General features: G+C 42.3%; 2 protein-coding genes across 3 annotated transcripts; one reads left to right on the forward strand and one right to left on the reverse strand.

Annotated features, from left to right (window-relative positions):
- The first annotated feature begins 468 nt into the window (after positions 1 to 468).
- On the forward strand, positions 469 to 10,700 carry LOC115204477 (H(+)/Cl(-) exchange transporter 5). Of its 2 annotated transcripts, none has more exons than XM_029770089.1 (13): positions 469 to 709; positions 1,158 to 1,310; positions 1,995 to 2,143; positions 2,376 to 2,475; positions 2,607 to 2,794; positions 2,883 to 3,005; positions 3,107 to 3,313; positions 4,615 to 4,695; positions 4,840 to 5,382; positions 5,459 to 5,645; positions 7,242 to 7,640; positions 7,846 to 8,062; positions 8,288 to 10,700. In XM_029770089.1, exons 2-13 carry the CDS (start codon positions 1,166 to 1,168, stop codon positions 8,376 to 8,378), a joined length of 2,430 nt encoding a protein of 809 aa, XP_029625949.1. In that variant the 5' UTR covers positions 469 to 709; positions 1,158 to 1,165; the 3' UTR covers positions 8,379 to 10,700. The 2 variants fall into 2 exon arrangements, with proteins under 2 accessions (XP_029625949.1, XP_029625948.1); XM_029770088.1 differs by having other exon boundaries at positions 469 to 683.
- Positions 10,701 to 12,785: 2,085 nt separating this feature from the next.
- On the reverse strand, positions 12,786 to 23,517 carry LOC115204478 (tumor necrosis factor ligand superfamily member 10). Its single transcript, XM_029770090.1, has 5 exons — positions 23,059 to 23,517; positions 20,534 to 20,683; positions 17,150 to 17,186; positions 16,974 to 17,066; positions 12,786 to 14,206 (listed from the first exon to the last, which is right to left on the reverse strand). The coding sequence occupies exons 1-5, from the start codon at positions 23,278 to 23,280 to the stop codon at positions 13,743 to 13,745; spliced, it is 966 nt and encodes a 321-aa protein (XP_029625950.1). The 5' UTR covers positions 23,281 to 23,517; the 3' UTR covers positions 12,786 to 13,742.
- Between the last annotated feature and the right edge of the window lie 550 nt (positions 23,518 to 24,067).

Consider the following 24,067-nt stretch of genomic DNA (forward strand, 5'->3'; position numbering starts at 1 on the left):
TACCTACAAGCAACTAGCCTGCTAATTAGCCAAAAGACTACTAAATAGTAAATTAAATGGTTGCCTGGACTATCTGCATTGACCTTATCTTGCACTGACTCTATGTAGTCACGAGACTATATATAAACACTGTATAAGCCTTCACACACACTACACTGACACACAAAATCACACATAAATCCATACATATACACACTTTCACATTCATCATTGATGCTGCTACTCTGTTCTGTTCTCTTACTCTTATTAGTATCTATCTGATGCCCTTACAAATTGGTACTGGTACTCCCGCTATGTAGATTAATTGTGTATTTTATTCCTCTTTCTATTACTATTTTTGTTATCATTAATATATTCTACATTGTTATGAGGCTCGTAGGCAAGCATTTCACAGTAAAAGTCTGCAGTAAAAGTCTGTATTCTGCGCATGTGACAAATACAAAAATATTTTACTTGTTTAGCATCTGGTTGGGGAGGGGGTTTGGAAGGGTTTTGGGAGATGGTGAGGGTTCGTTACAAGGTAGTAGTGCTCTTTAATTTATTTATTTTCGTGAAGAAGAAGATGATCGCCTGGGATCAGCTCTCAATGTATGTCGCAACAGGAAGTTGTTGGCATTCGGATCAGACAACAACAACAACATCAGCAGAACAGCGGAGTTCTCAGTCGAAGTCCATCCGACGAAGTAATAACGACTTATATTAATATGATGTCAGTAATATGTGCTTGCATATGAACCTCTCGGGTTTCCCTGGCTAATGTTAATCTTGCTTGCAAGTGTTATGTGAGTGTGGCTGCTGTTTGTGCTAACTTGTTAGTTAGCTGCCTTGGTTGGAGACACTGTTGTAGATGTCAGTCCATAGCTAACGTTAGCTAACCACAAAAGCCAGTCGAATATGATAACACATTTTAAAACAAACAGAGCTAGCTAACTAGCCAATGTTAGCCCGATGTATTAGCTAACTAACGTTAGCTCACATAGCTAGGGCCCTGAGAACATTAGTGTAGCTATCCAGTTAACGATAGGTGGATGATTCCTTTGCTTTGAACTCTTTCCTTTTGGACCATGACCTCATTCTCTCTCTCTCTCTCTCTCTGTGTGTGTGTGTGTGTGTGTGTGTGTGTGTGTGTGTGTGTGTGTGTGTGTGTGTGTGTTCAGTATTATCGATGGATAACACCGGATATTGCAACGATAGCTTCAATAGCATACGAAGTAGCACAAGTGACGAGGACATGGTGGAGATAGCAGGGTCGACATTAGACTTCTCTAACACGGAGGATGTACCACCCTTGGACCGAGACTATGGTTCTGGTAAGACCAAGGCCCATGTCTCTGTTGTAGTGTTTACGCGCACACACACAAAGCATGGATTTGTTAATGTGTGTCTTGTCTGATCAAATGTCTACTAGTTATTAGTAAACGGTAACACATTAATCTAGGCCAGACTACATTGCTGGGATTTAATATAAGTGACAACAAAGTCCTCTTTGCATTTCTTCCTTACTTTGTTTAGATTTGGTTTCATTTGACACCAATTGAATTTGGAATATGCCGTTATTAGGCCTAAACTATTCTGATCACATCCCAAACCTCACACTCAGTGAGGTGCCACTGTTTTTCATCAATATTTTCCAGCTATTTTATCTGTAACACATTGTTCCCTTTAGGTATGTGTCATTGATATGAATGTAAAACCTTTGTTATTAGATAAACGCTAAGGGGTAGTTTCCCAGACACTGATTAAGCCTAGTCCTGGACCAATGGATAATCTACATTTAAAAATATATATATATATATATATTATTAGTCGAAGACTAGGTTTCAGCCTAATCTGTGTCTGGGGAAACTGCCCTTCAAGCAATGCCAGCTCTAGAATGTGTTTTACCTCGGTCCTTTGAATCTCTTCAATTCCTCACATCTCTCCTTCCTTCCTTCCTTCCTTCCTTCCTTCCTTCCTTCCTTCCTTCCTTCCTTCCTTCCTTCCTTCTCCTCCAGGGGATAACCCAGGTATGGAGGAGGTGAATGGGGTTCCTAAACTGATGGACCTGCTTGATGAGCCTGTGCCTGGGGTGGGCACCTATGAGGACTTTAACACCATAGACTGGGTGCGGGAGAAGTCCAAAGACCGTGACCGGCACAGAGAGGTGACCCACATCCTATTTATCTCCTTGTCCTTTTAATTCTTAGTCTTAACCCACTTCCCAACCCATAAGAAAACGCGTGTCTCAAACAGGCTTAAGATCAGTATCTATGTATACTTGTCATCATTATTAGGTGTAGTAGCAACACCTGTATAAGTTACATGGCATTACTGTCTGAATCAAAAGCATCATAGTATTATAACAACAATATTTATGTCACCTGTCTGATGTGTAGATTACCAGTAAAAGCAAAGAGTCTACATGGGCACTGGTGAACAGTGTCTGTGATGCTTTCTCTGGATGGCTGCTCATGCTGCTGATTGGACTCATGTCAGGTCAGTCTAATTGTATACAGATTGATGATACATAAATGCTTTTTCATTTGATTCCCTCTACTAAGACCCACACAGCAATGCACCTGGAAGCCATTGGTAGTGTTAGTAATTTACCTTGTGGTCTATTCCAGGCGCGTTGGCAGGTGGGATTGACATATCAGCCCACTGGATGACAGACCTGAAGGAAGGGGTTTGTCTGAACGGGTTCTGGTTCAACCATGAACACTGCTGTTGGACCTCCAACGAGACCACCTTCCAAGAGAGGGACAAGTGTCCACAGTGGAAAAGCTGGGCTGAGCTCATCATCGGTGCAACAGAGGTGTGCTAAAATATTACTACTTGACCCATTGTGTTTATTGTATGTGATTATTTTGGTCACAGTCTGATTGTGAAATGTCTGTCTGCAGGGTCCCTTTGCGTACATTATGAACTACTTAATGTACGTGTGCTGGGCTCTGCTATTCTCCTTCCTGGCCGTGACACTGGTCAGGGCCTTCGCTCCCTATGCCTGTGGTTCTGGAATCCCAGAGGTAAGATTACTTCATTCCTTTACCCTTATTTGATATGTCTTCTTTTGAATGAGGACAATGGATGTGGTTTATTTTCCCATGCTATTTATTTTCTCTCCCAGATCAAAACCATTTTGAGTGGTTTCATCATCCGAGGGTACCTGGGGAAGTGGACCCTGGTGATTAAGACCATCACCCTGGTCCTGGCTGTGTCATCGGGGCTCAGCCTGGGGAAGGAGGGGCCCCTGGTCCACGTGGCCTGCTGCTGTGGCAACATCCTCTGCCACCTCTTCACCAAGTACCGCAAGAATGAGGCCAAGCGCAGAGAGGTGAGAGATGAGGCCTAAAATTCACTTTTTTGTCCACCAGCCACTGGCAGGTAGATGGAAAAATATACCAGCCACTCAGATTTTTTTACCAGACAAAATATTTTTTTATTTTATTCCATAATTACCTAAAAAAAACAAGATGACCATGCTTACTGTTTATAAAACAAGAAATGTATTAGTAAGAAGCATTGTGATATATATTGGGATCTATTGCTCATTCATTTCATTTCTTTTAACCAAAATATCAGATGAGACAAAATGTTAAGCTGCCCCTTTAATGGTGGGAGGATACCATGGTAACGGGACCACTGAGTCGTGTGTCTGTGTGTGAGATTTTGGGATCTGACTTGTAGTAGACAGCATGTCTTCGCTATCAGTTGAAGCAGCAGACTCAAACTAACATTGAAAAACAACTGTCCTTGTGAACAAAACAATGCAAATAGCCAAGAAACACGAGGACAAAGTCTCACTTTGTAGACTTTCGAGTAAATTAGACCAATTTTTATGCCTGTGCGCTTTGCCTCCAAAAATGAATCTATCAGCACAATGCACAAAGCATCCCAGACAGCAGGTACTGTTGCTGTGCGAAGTGGGATATAGTTTAGTATTTATTTGTGCAATAAAACAGAAGAAATACTTTGAAAAAAGCTACTGCAGCATTTTTCATACTTTTCACAATTTTTATTTGTGACTAACGCTCGATTTGTAGAGCCTTGCAAATTGACCACCCACCAGCGTGGCTGGGGAAATAGACATTCTTACCCGCTAATACCTAAATCTACCTGCATTTGGCGGGTGTTAATTTTATGCTGCACTGGGCTATTCACAAACATCTGAACCCTGTTTTAAATGGATGGATACAATACTAGTTAACCTTTTAAGTATTTCTTTAAGGAACTGGCACAAATTGCAAAAGCTAGGACCATTGATGTTGTTTTGACGCAAATCAAGCTGTATCAAGAGTGAGAGCCTCAAGTCAGATTCAGCAGGAAAACCCCATTCATCTATTAATAGCCTGTGGCTGGTTTCATGATTTCAACAAACACATACCCCAAGGTGATGTTTTTGCTCCTCTGCTACAGTGAGATGGTATTAATGGAAGTACAATGCCACAAACATGCGGTGACTCTGTCTCCCTTCTGTAAACATTGTGGCTGAGATTTATTTTCCAACACAGAGATATTGAGTCATGAATCATCGTGTTATATTATCTGTTATTTAGCCGTGTTGCTGAGCTGTGTTGTAAAGCATTAATGTACTGACACCGATCTCCTTCCTTTGCTTGGTGGTTTGTGTGGCAGGTTCTGTCTGCCGCTGCAGCAGTTGGTGTGTCTGTGGCTTTTGGGGCCCCCATAGGAGGAGTGCTCTTCAGTCTGGAGGAGGTAACAAGTGCCTTAGCTTCCTCCTTGTGCAAATCTATGGGCTCTATGACTGTCAAGTTGAAACACTCCTAAAGGTAACTATTGAATGTAGTAAAGTTGACTATAATCACTGTGTAACTGTCTGTCTTCTCATGGCCCTGTCAGGTGAGCTACTACTTCCCTCTGAAGACCCTGTGGCGGTCGTTCTTCGCGGCCCTGGTGGCAGCCTTCACCCTGCGCTCCATCAACCCGTTTGGCAACAGCCGCCTGGTGCTGTTCTACGTGGAGTTCCACACCCCCTGGCACCTCCTGGAGCTCATACCCTTCATCCTCCTGGGCATCTTCGGGGGCATCTGGGGCGCCTTCTTCATCCGTGCCAACATCGCGTGGTGCCGGAGGCGTAAGACCACGTGGCTGGGCCACTACCCGGTCCTGGAGGTTCTGGTTGTCACCGCAGTGACGGCGGTGGTGGCTTTCCCTAACAGCTACACCCGCACCAGCACCAGTGAGCTCATCTCTGAGCTCTTCAACGACTGTGGCCTGCTGGACTCCTCCAAGCTGTGTAACTATGACAACGCCAACGTCACCAAGAGCAGCAATGAGCTGCCGGACCGCCCGGCTGGAAATGACGTTTACACGGCCATGTGGCAGCTGTCCCTGGCCCTGGTCTTTAAGATGCTCATCACAGTGGTTACCTTCGGCATGAAGGTACTGGAGAACCTCCGTCACATCTGTATGGCACATCTGTGATTTGAGCGTTAATATAAGGATGTCGTTCCTCCAGGTTCCCTCTGGGCTGTTCATACCCAGCATGGCGGTGGGGGCGATCGCAGGCAGGCTGCTGGGTATAGGCATGGAGCAGCTGGCCTACTACCACCATGACTGGGCGATCTTCAGGGGCTGGTGTTCTCCTGGCGCTGACTGCATCACCCCAGGCCTCTATGCCATGGTGGGGGCTGCTGCCTGCTTAGGTAAGGCCTGCGTGGCTACTGTATGTTGGCACCTTGCATGTTTAACAGCTTTTCCTTCACTTGTTTTGTCTTTACTCTAGGCTCCTTTTTCCTGGTTAAATGGTGTCTTGTGGTTAGAGGTTGACCGATTATGATTTTTCAACGCCGATACCAATTAATCGGACCAAAAAAAGCCGATACCAATTAATCGGCCGATTTTTATGTATATGTGTTATAATGACAATTACAACAATACTCAATGAACACTTTTATTTGAACTTAATACATAAAGAAAATATATTTAGTCTCAAATAAATAATGAAACATGCTCAGCTTGGTTTAAATAATGCAAAAACACAGTGTTGGAGAAGAAAGTAAAAGTGCAATATGTGCCTTGTTAAAAAAGCTAACGTTTAAGTTCCTTGCTCAGAACATATGAAAGCTGGTGGTTCAATATTCCCAGTTAAGAAGTTTTAGGTTGTAGTTATTATTGGAATTATGACGCATCGACTATTTCTCTCTATACCATTTGTATTTCATATACCTTTGACTATTGGGTGTTCTAATAGGCACTTTAGTATTGCCAGCCTAATCTCAGGAGTTGATAGACTTGAAGTCACGAACAGCGCTGTGCTTCAAGCATTGCTAAGAGCTGCTGGCAAACACAGTAAAGTTTGAATGAATGCTTACGAGCCTGCTGCCGCCTACCACCGCTCAGACTGCTCTATCAAATATCAAATCATAGACTTAATTATATTCTAATAAACACAGAAATACGAGCCTTTGGTCATTAATATGGTCAAATCTGGAAACAAAATGTTTATTATTTCAGTGAAATACGGAACCGTTCTGTATTTTATCTAACGGGTGGCATCCCTAAGTCTAAATATTGCTGTTATATTGCACAACCTTCAATGTTGTGTCATAATTATGTAAAATTCTGGCAAATTAGTTTGTAACGAGCCAGGCGGCCCAAACTGTTGCATATACCCTGACTCTGCGTGCAATGAACGCAAGAGAAGTGACACAATTTCCCTAATTAATATCGCCTGCTTACATGAATTTCTTTTAACTAAATATGCAGGTTTAAAAAAATATACTTCTGTGTATTGATTTTAAGAAAGGCATTGATGTTTATGGTTAGGTACATTCGTGCAACGATTGTGCTTTTTTCGCGAATGCGCTTTTGTTAAATCATCACCCATTTGGTGAAGTAGGCTGTGATTCGATAAATTAACAGGCACCGCATTGATTATATGCAACGCAGGACAAGCTAGTTAAACTAGTAATATCATCAACCATGTGTAGTTAAGTAGTGATTATGTTAAGATTGATAGTTTTTTATAAGGTAAGTTTAATGCTAGCTAGTAACTTACCGTGGCTCCTTGCTGCACTCACGTAACAGGTAGTCAGCCTGCCACGCAGTTTCCTCGTGGATTGCAATGTACTCGGCCCTAATCGGCGTCCAAAAATGCAGATTACCGATTGTAATGAAAACTTGAAATCGGCCATGTCGATTAATCGGTCGACCTCTACTTGTGGGTATGCCTAATGTTTTCTGCCTCCGCCCCTCTCTCTGTGCCACCCACTCCCTCCCCACTGGCTTTGTGCCCACAGGTGGGGTGACCCGTATGACCGTGTCCCTGGTGGTCATCATGTTCGAGCTGACCGGAGGGCTGGAGTACATCGTGCCCCTGATGGCTGCGGCCATGACCAGTAAGTGGGTGGCGGACGCCATCGGGCGCGAGGGGATCTACGAGGCTCACATCCGCCTCAACGGTTACCCCTTCCTGGAGGCAAAGGAGGAGTTCAGCCATAAGACCCTGGCCATGGACGTGATGCGTCCGCGTCGCAGTGACCTGCCGCTCTCCGTAGTGACCCAGGATGGCATGACGGTAGAGGACGTGGAGACCATGATCACTGACACCACCTACAGCGGCTTCCCCGTGGTGGTCTCCCATGAGTCCCAACGCCTAGTGGGATTCGTGCTGCGAAGGGACCTTACCATCTCCATAGGTAGGGATGACAGATCATCATCATGCTGAGGTGCTGTCTTTTGACCCACATGCTCTGTCACCTTTGTCAAAACAATGTCATGTATTCTTAATAATAATAATAATAATACATTATATTTATATAGCGCTTTTCAAGGACCCAAAGTCACTTCTTATTTGGTTTTATCCCACTGCCAGCCCTCAGTAACCCCTCCCTCTCCTCTCAGATAATGCCAGACAGCGTCAGGATGGGATAGTGAGCACATCGAGGGTCTTCTTTACAGAGTACACGCCCCCTCAGCCCCCCAACAGCCCCCCTCCTCTGAAGCTCAGAGGCATCATGGACCTTAGCCCCTTCACCGTCACAGACCACACCGCCATGGACATTGTGGTGGACATCTTCAGGAAGCTGGGCCTGCGCCAGTGCCTCATCACACACAATGGGTAACACACCTGCTACTGAGAACTAGCTATGTAATAAGGGACCTCTACTTTCATCTATAGTGGACTGATTTCATAAGTAGAATAGAGCAGCCCTCCCCCCCAAGACAGACACAAAAACTGACTTCAATTGGCTTATACATTTATTTTTATTTTTTATCCTTCCTAAAGTTTTGTTTATGGTAAGAAGTCCAGACCTCTTTGACATTTTGTCCCTCTTTTTTACAGCCGCTTGCTGGGTATTATCACAAAGAAGGACATTCTGAAGCACGTGGCTCAGATAGCCAACCGGGACCCAGACTCGATCCTCTTCAACTGATGCTATAGTACCAGCTGCAGCACCGTGGGCCAGACATCTCTGTGGAACCACCGCTTTCACCCAGGCCTCTCTACACTGCACTATGTTCATGTCTAGTGGACTCTTCCCTGCTGTGACAACTGGCCACTCCATTAGAACTCTAGTGGATTCCTCCCTGCTGTGACAACTGGCCACTCCATTAGAACTCTAGTGGATTCCTCCCTGCTGTGACAACTGTCCACTCCATTAGAACTCTAGTGGATTCCTCCCTGCTGTGACAACTGTCCACTCCATTAGAACTCTAGTGGATTCCTCCCTGCTGTGACAACTGTCCACTCCATTAGAACTCTAGTGGATTCCTCCCTGCTGTGACAACTGTCCACTCCATTAGAACTCTAGTGGATTCCTCCCTGCTGTGACAACTGTCCACTCCATTAGAACTCTAGTGGATTCCTCCCTGCTGTGACAACTGTCCACTCCATTAGAACTCTAGTGGATTCCTCCCTGCTGTGACAACTGTCCACTCCATTAGAACTCTAGTGGATTCCTCCCTGCTGTGACAACTGGCCACTCCATTAGAACTCTAGTGGATTCCTCCCTGCTGTGACAACTGTCCACTCCATTAGAACTGGAGAAGTAGAGGATTTGTTGTTCTTCAACAGCAAGATGGCTTTCCAGGATTGGCCCAAAAGATGAGTTGGATTTAGAAAAGGTGTTTGACTTCTTAAATGAGCCTCAGTAACTGGGAGAATATTTTTTCTTGGCTCTGTTGGCAGGAGTGGTCTTCCTTTTCAGTTGACAGATGAGAGCAGGCATGCTGGGTAGGGCATGTGTCTCTGGAGAGACCAAGGATTATAAAGGAGCAGAAACCAAGTCTGGAGTCTGATATAAACCACACCACTGCCAAGACATACTCTATCCTCCCTCCTCCACAAAGACATCTCAACCCACACAATCACTAAGCTAGGAGTGAAAATGATCAGCTCCTACCTATCAAAGTATCATGAAGAAATGCACCGTTTAAAATGTGATGTATGCCTGAAATATTTGTCAAGAATGAGCACTTGCATATGGCTGTCAAGACTAAATGTATTTTCTCTGGTGTTTCTTTCCTTGGAAATGTCATATTCCTCAGTTTTTTTCATGTAATTAGTTGTGGTTTATCACAGACCTGGAGATGATGTCCTCTTCGTACAGGGACACTGTAAGGCAGCATGGATTTCTTATTTACCAGGATAAAATAAGCTCCGTAAATAACCCTCCTCTGAAACCTGCATGCTGTGGTTCTCTTTGACCACAGGGAGGCGCTGCTGTGGTTAGTCACATTACTATACTTTATTACCAGGTCATCAGTAACAAACACTCAAAAGATGAATTGTATTACTCATTTAGAATATGCATCTCTATATATTTCTGGGTTGTATTACCTTTTCAATGAATATTATGTATTGTATAAGTTTATGGATCACTTTATCCAACACTCTAGAATCCTCAGTGATGAACAGCCTAACAGGCAGTCTGAGTACGAGGTCAAAGAGAAGAGTAGTGTTGGATGAGGTGATGGGATGATTGAGGGAGAGGACTCCAGTGTGTCGCATCTCTTTTCATCCTCCAGCTATTACCTCTCCTCTCGCAATGTCTATGGATCTGCATGGCCTTACCTGCTGGCCAAGCAGGGGATCTAGAGACAGGACGGGCCTGTCAACAGTCTAGTAAATAACTCTGGATCTCTTCTCCCTTTTACCTCATGCTCTTACCCTCCCTACAACATCAAAGTCCACACTAAGAATGAGCAATTGAAATGTAGCATATACTGTCTCTTATACATGAACAAAGCAGAGGAACCTCAAATCTCCCTTTTATCTAGAGCAGATACCCTTGGAGGTTGATGGTGGACATTCTTAAACTAGATTCATGTATTCTTGTCAGTCATGTCTTATCCTTTAAGGACAAGTGTGACTTCAACCAAGTTCAACCATTTTTTTTGTATTGTATACCGTAGTTCATTACATCAGTAAAAGGTTTGACTTTGGGGTCTCAAAGTTAAACACATTGTCATTTAAAAAGCACTCCATTTCAAAATAACATGCTTATCAGTTGTTTTTGGAGATGCAACTACAGTAATCGTATTTAACATCATCAAGCCATGTCTATTTGTATTTCTGCAAACTGCAATGGGTTTGTATCACTACCGTCTTATGTAAACATGCAACTGAGATTCAAAAACATTGAAATATCAATTTATTCCCCGTCATTTCATATTTGCCTTGAATTAAAACAACGTTGACTTCCACATGAGTACTTTTGTGCTCCTTGTGCCCAGTTACTCAGCAATAAGTGTTATACATACATGTTTGGAGTCATTCTCACTCAAACATCATGAACCCATTGAATCCCTCCCTGAGGATCTAACCATTATGACTCACTGCTGTGGGCTGTGGGCTGTGTGTGGGTGGCCTGTCATGCCTTTCATGAGAAAGTGACAGGAAGATGTCTAGACAGTAAATGTTTATAGTTTCAAACAATGGTCAAATACACAGTCAAAGAGTCACTCTTTTTAGACATTGCAAACAGTTTTACATCAAACCCAAACAAACCAATAACACATTGTCCATTGGGATGTGGCCCTGAACAGTGCTTAACAGGAAGTTCAAAATTGGCTATTACAATACTTAACATCCTTTGCATTCTTTTTTCACAGGTATGTTGCCTGTAAAAATAAAACAGGCAATGTTTTTTAAAACCCAATTCATACAATCTCATTTTTACCACATTCTTCCCGAGATAGGCCTTTTTTTTAAATCGCCTGTGCCGGCAAGTTTACATTTACGTCATTTAGCAGACGCTCTTATCCAGAGCGACTTACAGTAGTGAATGCATACATTTCATTTCATGCATTTTTTTTGTACTGGCCCCCTGTGGGAATCAAACCCACAACCCTGGTGTTGCACACACCATGCTGGCATTGCAAACACCATGCTCTACCAACTGAGCCACAGGGAAGGAGTAGATGTGGGTGGGCAGTAGTTCAGGAGTGGAAGTAGATGTGGGTGGGCATCTACAGTATTTTAATAAACCCATTGAATATAGACTACACCGTCACAAAGAAATCCATTATTAATTCGTTTTTAGGCAAATCCTAAAAAACAGAAGACTAATAAAATGTATTTTCAAAAGAATAGAATGGCATATATTGAGTTTAATTATGTGACTGGTCTGTGCAGGCTATGGGCTACATGGCTACGCCATGCACATGAAATCCATAGTTATTTTGTTCATTTAACAGACAAAACACATGTAGGCTACCTTGATCACAATCAACACATTTTATAGTAGGCTAAGAATATAATGAAATACAATAGAATAAAATACAAATAATATTTTTGCCACAGAACGTGTGGAACCGCTGTCATAAAACAAGTGATATTTTGAAAACAGCCCAAGGCAAGATCTATTTTTTTATCCATGTTTCAGCTCTTTCTTACCATCACTCCGCTTTGTTAGGGAGCAGACGTAGGGTCTTACATTGAGAGTAACTTGGCTAACATGATAACAGTCTAATTGTAGAGGCTTTGTCGCCAACATGGTCTCAGAGCATTTTGTATGATATGTTATGTTTCGTATGGTGTGTTAATTAGTGGGATGTCCATCATCCATTTCATATAACATGTTAGGAATTGCAATTTTTTGTTGTGGCTAACGTTAGCTAGTTGGCTAGGTGGCTTCCGCTAATGTTAGCTAGTTGGCTAACATTAGCTCTAGGGGTTAAGGTTAGGTTATTGGGTTAAGGTTAGGGTTAGGGGAAAGGTTAGCTAAACGGGTTAGGGTTAGGGGAAAGGTTAGCTAAACGGGTTAGGGTTAGGGGAAAGGTTAGCTAAACGGGTTAGGGGAAAGGTTAGCTAAACGGGTTAGGGTTAGAGTTAGGGGAAAGGTTAGCTAAACGGGTTAGGGTTAGGGGAAAGGTTAGCTAAACGGGTTAGGGTTAGGGGAAAGGTTAGCTAAACGGGTTAGGGGAAAGGTTAGCTAAACGGGTTAGGGGAAAGGTTAGCTAAACGGGTTAGGGGAAAGGTTAGCTAAACGGGTTAGGGTTAGAGTTAGGCAACATGCTAAGTAGTTGCAAAGATGCAACAAAAAAAAGTAAGTAGTTGCTAATTAGCTAAAATGCTAAAGTTGTCAGTGATGAGATTCAAACAAGCAACCTCTGGGTTGCTAGATGTTTGCGATATACTTATTATTATAGTATTATTAGCTAGTTGTCTACAGTAGTACTAAGTTACTGTCCAGTGCTGAATCTGTCCCACTGGGCACACGCTGGTTGAATCAAACAGACGTTAAATTGATGCATATGCTCAGTGGAGACTAGTACTGGTATCTGGTTAACTGTAGTAATCAGTAATACCTCCACCCACGGCATAGATCAAACAAAAGTTGTTGCTGAAAAAAGCAGTTCATTGCCATTTTATTTAACTATTTAACTAGGCACGTCGGTTAAGAATTCTTATTTACAATGATGGACTACTTGTAAAGCCCCCCCCAGCCAAACCCTCCCCTAACTCGGACGACGCTGGGCCAATTGTGAGTCGCCCTATGCTAAACGGAATAAATAACATAATTCTCAGTATAATGAAGGAATCCCAAAAGGGCCATTACCAAAATCCCTTCGAGCCTTACCGATGCCCATTAAATAAGATTTTGTACAAATTAGAAGATTACGCCAGGATCAAGAAGAACTTTCACCATTCATTGTTTTTACCCCTGGAGCCCATTGTTTGTTAATCATCCATAATTAGCTATAGTTATGAAACTACAGCCCCTCAGAGCTTGTAATGATATTCTCAATAGGTACATTCAACACTAAAATAACGCCCTGATGCAAGAGTGCTTGTTTAAATCAAAAACAAATGTTAAAATTGGAATCAAATTTAGTGCAAGTTACAGGTCAGATCAGAGCTAGTCTTGGAAATCCCAGACCTAGGGCAACATGTACATTGTGAGAAGCAACCGGTATGTCTAGAGAGATCAGGGCTGAAGAGTGGTTACATATGGACACCACAGCTATAGTTGTAGTTGGTAGTGCTGCATGCCATACTGTATATGGAAGAATTCACACATTCCTTAGTCTTATGCATTTCCACTATCCCTCTCAGTGCTTTAGATTCTTATTTGTGATTGTGCTACAGTACCAAAGCGGGATGTCAATTAGTCCGCACCACTCTATTCAAATATATAGTTCTAATGTAGCCATCTGTGAGCCAGTTTTATTAATGGCCTGTGCACCAGTCTGTGGCTGGCTATGTCAGAACCATGGTGATTTGTAGTCTATGTACAGTACATGTTTAGTATTCTCTTGTGTGAGAGAGCTTTTTGCCTCCTTAACCTCCATGCTCATGGGTCAAATCGGAATGCCCCAAAATAGCTGGATGAGTCCTCTGCGTGCACGGCTGTAGGCGACGACACAGAAACAAATATCTCATCCCCGGCCCTCAGCTCAAACAGGCCTCCCTGGTAGACAGAGAGGAGGGCATACTCAGTGTCAGGCGCCCAGCACTTGGTGCCCACCCCCTTCAGCAACTGAAGGGGTCTGGCGTATGACGTCTTCTTGTAAACACACTGGACCAGCTGGTAGCTGGAGGTGCCCCCATGGTGGTTACCCCCCTCGTGGGTGAGGGAGGGGTAGCGGAAGTACACCTGGGCATACAAGTAATAACGTCCGGACCGGGGAATGCGGAGGCGTCCATGAGACAGGGTCATGTTGTGGAGATGGGAGCCGAAACTCTGGTTGCCCCAGGACCGAACCGGGTGGCGGCAGGACTGATGCAGGTCTTTCTGAGAGGCCAGGGATATAGGGCCTATAAGGAGGACAAAGGAAGATATTTCAATACAGACAGTCCATTCAAAGCATTACTACTGTAGACTCAAAGATGAGTCGGCCTATACAGTGGCATGCGAAAGTATTCACCCCCCTTGGCATTTTTCATATTTTGTTGCCTTACAACCTGGAATTAAAATATATTTTTTGGGGGTTGTATCATTTGATTTACACAACATGCCTATCACTTTGAAGATACAAAATATTTTCTCTTGTGAAACAAATAAGAAATAAGACAAAGAAACTGAAAACTTGAGCGTGCATCACTATTCACCCCCCCCAAAGTCAATACTTTGTAGAGCCACCTTTTGCAGCAATTACAGCTGCAAGTCTCTTGGGGTATGTCTCTATAAGCTTGGCACATTTAGCCACTGGGATTTTTGCCCATTCTTCAAGGTAAAACTACTACAGCTCCTTCAAGTCGGATGGGTTCCGCTGGTGTACAGCAATCTTTAAGTCATACCACAGATTCTCAATTGGATTGATGTCTGGGCTTTGACTAGGCCATTCCAAGACATTTAAATGTTTCCCCTTAAACCACTCAAATGTTGCTTTAGCAGTATGCTTAGGGTCGTTGTCCTGCTGGAAGGTGAACCTCCGTCCCAGTCTCAAATCTTTGGAAGACAAACAGGTTTCCCTCAAGAAATTCCCTCTATTTAGCCCCATCATTCCTTCAATTCTGACCAGTTTCCCAGTCCCTGCCGATGAAAAACATCCCCACAGCATGATGCTGCCACCACCATGCTTTACTGTGGGGATGGTGTTCTTGGGGTGATGAGGTGTTGGGTTTGCGCCAGACAGCGTTTTCCTTGATGGAAAAAAAAATCAGAGTAGCTTCTTCCATATGCTTGGGGAGTCTCCCACATGCCTTTTGGTGAACACCAAATGTGTTTGCTTATTTCTTTCTTTAAGCAGTGTTTTTTTTCTGGCCACTCTTCCGTAAAGCCCAGCTCTGTGGAGTGTACAGCTTAAAGTGGTTCTATAGACAGATACTCCAATCTCCGCTGTGGAGCTTTGCAGCTCCTTCAGGGTTATCTTTGGTATCTTTGTTGCCTCTCTGATTAATGCCCTCCTTGCCTGGTCTATGGAATTTTGGTGGACGGCCCTCTCTTGGCAGGTTTGTTGTGGTACCATATTCTTTCCATTTTTTAATAATGGATTTAATGGTGCTCCGTGGGATGTTAAAAGTTTTTTTATAACCCAACCCTGATTCTGTACTTCTCCACAACTTTGTCCCTGACCTGTTTGGAGAGCTCCTTGGTCTTCATGGTGCCGCTTGCTTGGTGGTGCCCCTTGCTTAGTGGTGTTGCAGAATCTGGGGCCTTTCAGAACAGGTGCATATATACTGAGATCATGTGACAGATCATGTGACACTTAAATAAAGTCCACCTGTGTACAATCTAACTAATGATGTGACTTCTGAAGGTAATTGGTTGCTTCCAGATCTTATTTAGGGACTTCATAGCAACGGGGGTGAATACATATGCACGCACCACTTTTCCGTTTTAAAAATAAATACATTTTAAACAAGTTATTTTTTTCACTTCACCAATTTTGACTATTTTGTGTATGTCCATTACATGAAATCTAAATAAAAATCAATTTAAATTACAGGTTGTAATGCAACAAAATAGGAAAAACGCCAAGGGGGATGAATACTTTTGCAAGGCATTGTAGGTAATTGGATTCCTTTAGCATGGGTTTCTTTAACTTTGGCGAAATCTGTGCAGCAGGGAAACAGCATTAAGATGGATTGGATAGGAGAAAGAGAAAGTGGCAAGCAAAAATTCAGTCAACAACCAAGTATAGCTATTCTTACGTATTTGTTAATGAGGACAACATTACTGCGTTCCTGGATACATGATCAGAGAGATTGCTGGTGATCTGAATGTGAAAACAGCACCCTGTATGTGAAGCCTGAGGTTTATGTGAAATTGTGACATAGTTTCAGTGAATTGGTTTCAGAGATGATGTTCAGGTTTGGTTCCAGGCATAAGCGGCATAAGCGGTCGCTTCGGACCCCCGAACGTAAAAAAAAAAATATTTTTAAGAAATTAGTCAGGGTCTCAACTTACAATTGAGAGTAAGAATAGTAGAATACACAATGTGTAATTTTTTAACATTTGGTTGTGCATCAGCAGTTTCTCTTGTTATGTCAGTCACTCAATTAGCCATGTCAGCTAACAATGTTGAGACTGGTAGTTAGTCTAGCCAGCTATCAAAACTTGTAGTAATCGGCCAAATACCGACCGGGCCCACATTGATTTTCTAAGTCATTCTCACTCATTAATCATATTAACATGGCATAAGTCATTAAAGAATGTGTAGAATTGCAAGGTTTTCTTTCCGATCCATGGCAAAATGTGTAGAATTGCAGAAAACGTATTTAAAACTGCAATATTTTCCCTATGTTCCATGGAAAAATGTGTAGATTTGCATGAAATGAACTAAAACTTAAATACTTCACTACACTGTCAACAGGGGTGCCACCAAAATATTTGCAGTGAGTTGGGGTGCCCCCCAATCAAATTGCTTAGGGCCCCCAAAAGTATAGATCTGACACTGCAGATGTTTGATATTAGTACAGTGTTTTTAAAGCTATACTGTTGAAATTGACTGACATTCTGCAAATTTATCCCAGCATAAAAACATTAGATTACATTAGATTAAACAAAATCAAAACAACTGACAAAAGTGAATGTCCCACCAAAAGAACAAGCAAGCACAAACATACTAGTCTCCCATACCCTGTAAGCTACTGTCTCGGAGTGTGAGGTGAGCAGAGGGCTTCTGATGCCCTTCAGAACTGACTGGCTTGGTTCTGGGCTGGGCACTGGGCTCTGAAAAGGAGCATAGCAGTGAGAGAACAGTAGCACCAGGAGTGGATATTAGATAGATAAGATGATGATGACTGAATGATTACCTGGAACAGCGTGTTTTGAAATAATATTTTCTGTCACCTGAAAGACAAAAACTCTTTTTAAGATGTGGCATAGATCTCAATAGTGAACACACAGCGTAGGATTGAGTATAGAACCGCCTATCTATGACATGCAGTGCAGCATTCTACTTGAGCAATCCAATTCTTTGTAATTCCAATTTCATGCTGAACACAATTTTTTATTTACAAGCTCTTTTGACAAAGTCGAGAGGGTACACATTTTATTGGGACCTGGACACATCCCAGTAAATTATCTCACTCCCTAGATTTCATGGAAAAACACAAGGAGACAGACCAGATATGCGACTGCCTCAATTGGTTTTTCAACTGAAATAATGAAAAACAGCTGTGCTCTTTGAAGATGAATCACCATGCACTCTCAAATGCTTCTCCCACCCACCCCGTGATCAGGATCTACACTACCGTTCAAAAGTTTGGGGTCACTTAGAAATGTCCTTGTTTTCCATGAAAACATACATGAAATTAGTTGCAAAATGAATAAGAAATATAGTCAAGAATTTGACAAGGTTAGAAATAATGATTTTTAATTGAAATAATAATTGTGTCCTTCAAACTGCTTTCGTCAAAGAATCCTCGATTTGCAGAAATTACAGCCTTGCAGACCTTTGGCATTCTAGTTGTCAATTTGTTGAGGTAATCTGAAGAGATTTCACCCCATGCTTCCTGAAGCACCTCCCACAAGTTGGATTGGCTTGATGGGCACTTCTTACATACCATACGGTCAAGCTGCTCCCACAACACCTCAATAGGGTTGAGATCCAGTGACTGTGCTCTGCCACTCCATTATAGACAGAATACCAGCTGACTGCTTCTTCTCTAAATAGTTATTGCATAGTTTGGAGCTGTGCTTAGGGTCATTGTCCTGTTGTATGAGGAAATTGGCTCCAATTAAGCACCATCCACAGGGTATGGCATGACATTGCAAAATGAAGTGATAGCCTTCCTTCTTCAAGATCCCTTTTACCCTGTACAAATCTCCCACTTTACCACCACCAAAGCACCCCAGACCATCACATTGCCTCCACCATGCTTGACAGATGGCATCAAGCACTCCACCAGCATCTTTAATTTTTTTCTGCGTCTCACAAATGTTCTTTTTTGTGATCCGAACACCTCAAACTTAGATTAGCCTGTCCATAACACTTTTTTCCAATCTTCCTCTGTCCAGTGTCTGTGTTCTTTTGCCCATCTTAATCTTCTATTTTTATTGGCCAGTCTGAGATATGGCTTTTTCTTTGCAACCCTGCCTAGAAGGCAAGCATCCCGGAGTCGACCCTTCACTGTTGACGTTGAGACTGGTGTTTTGCGGGTACTATTTAATGAAGCTGCCAGTTGAGGACTTGTAAGGCGTCTGCTTCTCAAACTAGACAATCAAATGTACTTGTCCTATTGCTCAGTTGTGCACCGGGGCCTCCCACTTCTCTTTCTATTCTGGTTAGAGCCAGTTTGTGCTGTTCTGTGAAGGGAGTAGTACACAGCATTGTACGAGATCTTCAGTTTCTTGGCAATTTCTCGCATGGAATAGTCTTCATTTCTCAGAACAAGAATAGACTGACGAGTTTCAGAAGAAAGTTCTTTGTTTCTGGCCATTTTGAGCCTGTAATCGAACCCATAAGTGCTGATGCTCCAGATACTCAACTAGTCGAAAGAAGGACAGTATTATTGCTTCTTTAATAAGAACACCAGTTTTCAGCTGTGTTAACATAATTGCAAAAGGGTTTTCTAATGATCAATTAGCCTTTTAAAATTATAAACTTGGATTAGCTAACACAACGTGTCATTGGAACACAGGAGTGATGGTTGCTGATAATGGGCCTCTGTATGCCTATGTAGATATTCCATTAAAAATCTGTCGTTTCCAGCTACAATAGTCATTTACAACATTAACAATGTCTACACTGTATTTCTGATCAATTTGATGTTATTTTAATGGACTTTCTTTTTTTCAAAAACACAGACATTTCTAAGTGACTCCATACTTTTGAATGGTAGCTTCCTGCCATCCAGGACCTATATAAAAGGTGGTGTCAGAGGAAAGCCCATAAAATTGTCAGAGACTCCAGTCACCCAAGTTATAGACTGTTTTCTCTGCTACCGCACGGCAAGCGGTACCGGAGCGCCAAGTCTAGGACCAAAAGGATCCTCAACAGATTCTACCCCCAAGCCATAAGACTGCTGAACAATTAATAAAATCGCAACCGGGCAATTTACATTGACTGACTCCCCTCCCTTTTGTACACTGCTGCTACTCGCTGTTTGTTTGTTTGTTATCTATGTATAGTCACTTCACCCCCACCTACATGTACAGATTACCTCAACTAGCCTGTACCCCCGCACACTGACTTGGTACCGGTGCCTCCTGTATATAGCCTCGTTATTGTTATTCTTATTGTGTTACTTTTTATTTTAGTCTACTCTGTAAATATTTTCTTAACTCTTCTTGAACTGCACTGTTGGTTAAGGGCTTGTAAGTAAGCATTTCACGGTAAAGTCTATACTTGTTGTATTCGGCACGTGTGACAAAGAAAGTTTGGTTTGATTTTTTACGTGTATGTCAGAAAGAGACCATGACGGATGATTCTCACAGCCTTACCTAATTAGTGCTGCAAGAATTTGTTCTTAACTGACTTGCCTAGAAAGGTTAAATAAATAACACTTTTTTTCTTTTTTTTTAGATCACGTGATCACATTAAATTCATGTGGTTTTTCGTAAGAGTAAACTAGAGAATTGAGTATGATGCAATGTGGACCATGGGAAGAGGAAAGCTCATATCTGGAGAGGAGCTCTGTCTGATATTTGGATTTAAGCTGAGGTTAAACAACCATGCTGATGAGGGTGATGCATCAGAGAGGAAGTTGTTGTACGTAAGGTTCTGAAGAATTCCATCACTGGACTAAGCTCGGAGTTCAGAAACGTCAACACAGCATGTTATGAGTAAGGCAAAAGTGAACGCTATAATAACTCTCTCCCTTGTTAACAATTCCATAACCATGTGTATGTAGTACTTTCACATACATCGGTCCGTATTTCAATAGTTTGAAATGAACAAACGTTCATGTAAAAATCGATGACTGTGTAACTGAGACATTGACAGTTAAGCTCCTGCAGCCCTCCCACTCAAACACATTATGGATGACGGAGTGGGTGACTCAAACACATTATGGATGACGGAGTGGGTGTTCCCCTCCTCATCTACGGGTTGAATCAATGTTTCCTCGTCATTTCAATGGAATTACGCTGAACCAACGTGGAACAGATGTTGAATTGACGTCTCAGATCAATTCAAACCTGTCGTTGAACAAAGACATACATCATGGCGGCATCAAACAGCCGGTGGTACCCACCTTGGTAACATAGGCCCTTATTCCCTGGGCCAGTTTGATGCAGGGCTCCCCAAACAGTTGAACCAGAGACTCCGGTATCTCCTGGTCTTTCTCCAGAGCATTAAGGAGCCCCAGGCAACGTAACTCCTCAGCCACCCCTTGACTCCTCACCTGCACAGCACAACCCACACAGGACAGGGATAAGTAGGTATCTTTGTCTGTATCTGTATTAGAGGACAAGGATGCAACTACTTTGTTTTGGGTTTCCCCCATAAAAACATAGACCTAGTATCACCATAACATCTGAATTCTTTGAAATATTATTGTTCTATTTTCAAAGGATTAACTAACAGGCTTGATGGCACAGACCAGAAAGAGCGTGCAGCTTTTCATAAATACTATATATACTATATATAAATACTTCCTGACTGATGTGTTGAGATTTTGCTTCAATATATCCACATAATTTTCCCGCCTCATGATGCCATCTATTTTGTGAAGTGCACCAGTCCCTCCTGCAGCAAATCACCCCCACATCATGATGCTGCTACCCCCGTGCTTCACGTTTGGGATGGTGTTCTTTAGCTTACAAGCCTCCCCCTTTTTCCTCCAAACATAATGATGGTCATTATGGCCAAACAGTTCTATTTTTGTTTCATCAGACCAGAGGATATTTCTCCAAAAAGTATGATCTTTGTCCCCATGTGCAGTTGCAAACCGTAGTCTGGCTTTTTTATGGCGGTTTTGGAGCAGTGGCTTCTTCCTTGCTGAGCGGCCTTTCAGGTTATGTCGATATAGGACTCGTTTTACTGTGGATATAGATACTTTTGTACCTGTTTCCTCCAGCATCTTCACAAGGTCCTTTGCTGTTGTTCTGGGATTGATTTGCACTTTTCGCACCAAAGTACGTTCATCTCTAGGAGAGAGAACGCGTCTCCTTCCTGAGCGGTATGACGCCTGCGTGGTCCCATGGTGTTTATACTTGCGTACTATTGTTTGTACAGATGAACGTGGTACCTTCAGGCATTTGCTCCCAAGGATTACTTTTTTCTGAGGTCTTGGCTGATTTCTTTTGATTTTCCCATGATGTCAAGCAAAGAGGCACTGAGTTTGAAAGTAGGCCTTGAAATACATCCACAGGTACACCTCCAATTGACTCAAATTATGTTAATTAGCCTATCAGAAGCTTCTAAAGCCTTGACATCATTTTCTGGAATTCTCCAAGCTGTTTAAAGGCACATTCAACTGAGTGTATGTAAACTTCTGACCCACTGGAATTGTTATGCAGTGAATTATAAGTGAAATAATCTGTCTGTAAACAATTGTTGGAAAAATTACTTGTGTCATGCACAAAGTAGATGTCCTAACCGACTGGCCAAAACTCTAGTTTGTTAACAAGAAATGTGTGGAGTGGTTGAAAAACGAGTTTTAATGAATCCAACCTAAGTGTATGTAAACTTCCGACTTCAACTGTATTGACGTGTGCTGTTAGTCACACTGCTGCAGTTGTACTTTTTCCAACACGATAACAACAAATGGCAAACATTCCCAGAAACTTGTTTTTGTTATTATAAGTAATGCAGTACAAGATCAGTCATGTACATGATTTGATCGCTCTGCTTGGGTGCAAGTGAAACAACACCTTTCCATGCCCCCATTGCCAACACCGCTACAGAACTTTGCTGACTCTAAACTTGGCAGCTTTTGTAACTTTGTACAATACTTAATGCATTGTTAGTCAGGCCTTATGATAAAGTTTGACATAGCATTGAGTTGCAGTAAGCTACAAATCCCTTCCCTCTCAACTAGTATTTGCCTGGTGACTACCAGTTTGATAAACTTTAATTGTTACTTCCAATGTGAGTGTTTTATTTCCTGAGGGATGTGGTTCATTTGGGTTTGTTTCTTCGACCCCATACTCATATTAGTGACTCACTGGCTCTTTGTTTGTGCTGCTAACAGGCTCTGCCATCATTGTAACAAACAATCCCATGCCAGTACAGAAAGAGGAGAATTTGACCCATGTAACTAGTACACTGATTAGACCTGACAGCTGCAGACTACATTGATTATTACAGTCATATTAATCTACATCCAATTCCAACGTCTTCACTGATACCTTATGTAGACAGATTCCACTTTTAATCAGCAGGTATCATACAATCTAAATGGGAAAGTGTACTGTCTGGATAAGTACTCATTATAGTTCTGATTAGGAGGTGAAGAATAATGTAGCCTACTGTATGTGTATGTATTATCTGTAGCTAGAATACTGCTTTTTAGAGTATTTGAAACAGGTTTATATAGGGTAGTTAGTTCATATACTCTTAATTAATGTTATTTTATTGGCAGACTGAGTTGCATCACCTCAAGAAGACTATATAGGCAACTACATACTTAATACATGTTTTTATGCATGTACTCTGAATGTGTTGGCATAACTTTCCTGACTGGAGAACCAACTGTGAGCTGGAAAAAAGAGCCTAAACAGAAGTTTTCTGGTTATCATGCGAACATCAGCTGTTTTGTAAAAGAAAACGCCTTACCTGAGCAACTGACATGTTCAAGAAGATGAGGAGTCCAGTTGTCGAAGCGACTTGCAGTACAACCACGACAATAACAATCATTGGGACCCATAACTTTGACTGGACGTCTCGTCGGCTGTTTGATGCGGCCATGATATGTCTTTGTTCAACGACAGGTCTGAATTGATCTCGAGTTGCCATAAAATACAATTGGTGGATGAGGGGGGCCACCCACTTCGTCATCCATAACACTGTCAATATTTTCTCTATTGAGTGGGCGGACTGCAAGGGCTAAACTGTCCAAATTCAACATCGCCCACGTGTCATTGTTGCCTGAACAAAGGCGCTTTTTTCCCTGAGCGTTTTTCTCCCGTGGGAAGATTCTGTAGCCTATAGCCTGCTACAAGTATTCGCTTTTCTAATTTGAACAGTCAACCTCACTATTTTAGTTGGCTCTAATGCTATATGTTTGGATCTGCTTTTTGCAAATAGGTAAGCTACGTTTGACTTGTTTGGTTTATTGATGCTTGATTTGTGTTCAACTAAAATGTAGCCTTTTCTTGTGGTCCTACGTGTTCAGTAGGTTATTGATATTGAGCTTTATTTGTAACACTCAAAGGCTCACATTCCCTCAGATAGCGTGAGAAGAAGACATGTTGTCTGTCCACAAGCCAAACTGGCAGCCCCCAGTTTCCTCACTGGTCCAGGAGACTCTAGCTGCAGACCTCATCTTTCAGGACCCTCATCTCTCAAGCCCCTCTCTATACTGCCACCTACTGGAGACCTCATCTCTCAGGCCCTTCCCCTCATCTCGCAGGCCCCTCTGATGAACCGCCCAGGGAAAACGAACCCCCTCTTTCAATTGGCTCCTGACTACTTCCTCATTCTATGGGTCACAGTAGCAGCCATTTTTTTAAACTTCATTTTGATTTGTCTACCTGAATAGAAATAGCCTATTGTTGCTGCTTCATATGATTATTTATGCATTTTAGTTCATGGAATGCTGCTCGGGTCACTATCCCAATTTGTT

The sequence above is a fragment of the Salmo trutta genome, chromosome 12, assembly GCF_901001165.1.
Source record: "Salmo trutta chromosome 12, fSalTru1.1, whole genome shotgun sequence".
Taxonomy (NCBI): domain Eukaryota; kingdom Metazoa; phylum Chordata; class Actinopteri; order Salmoniformes; family Salmonidae; genus Salmo; species Salmo trutta.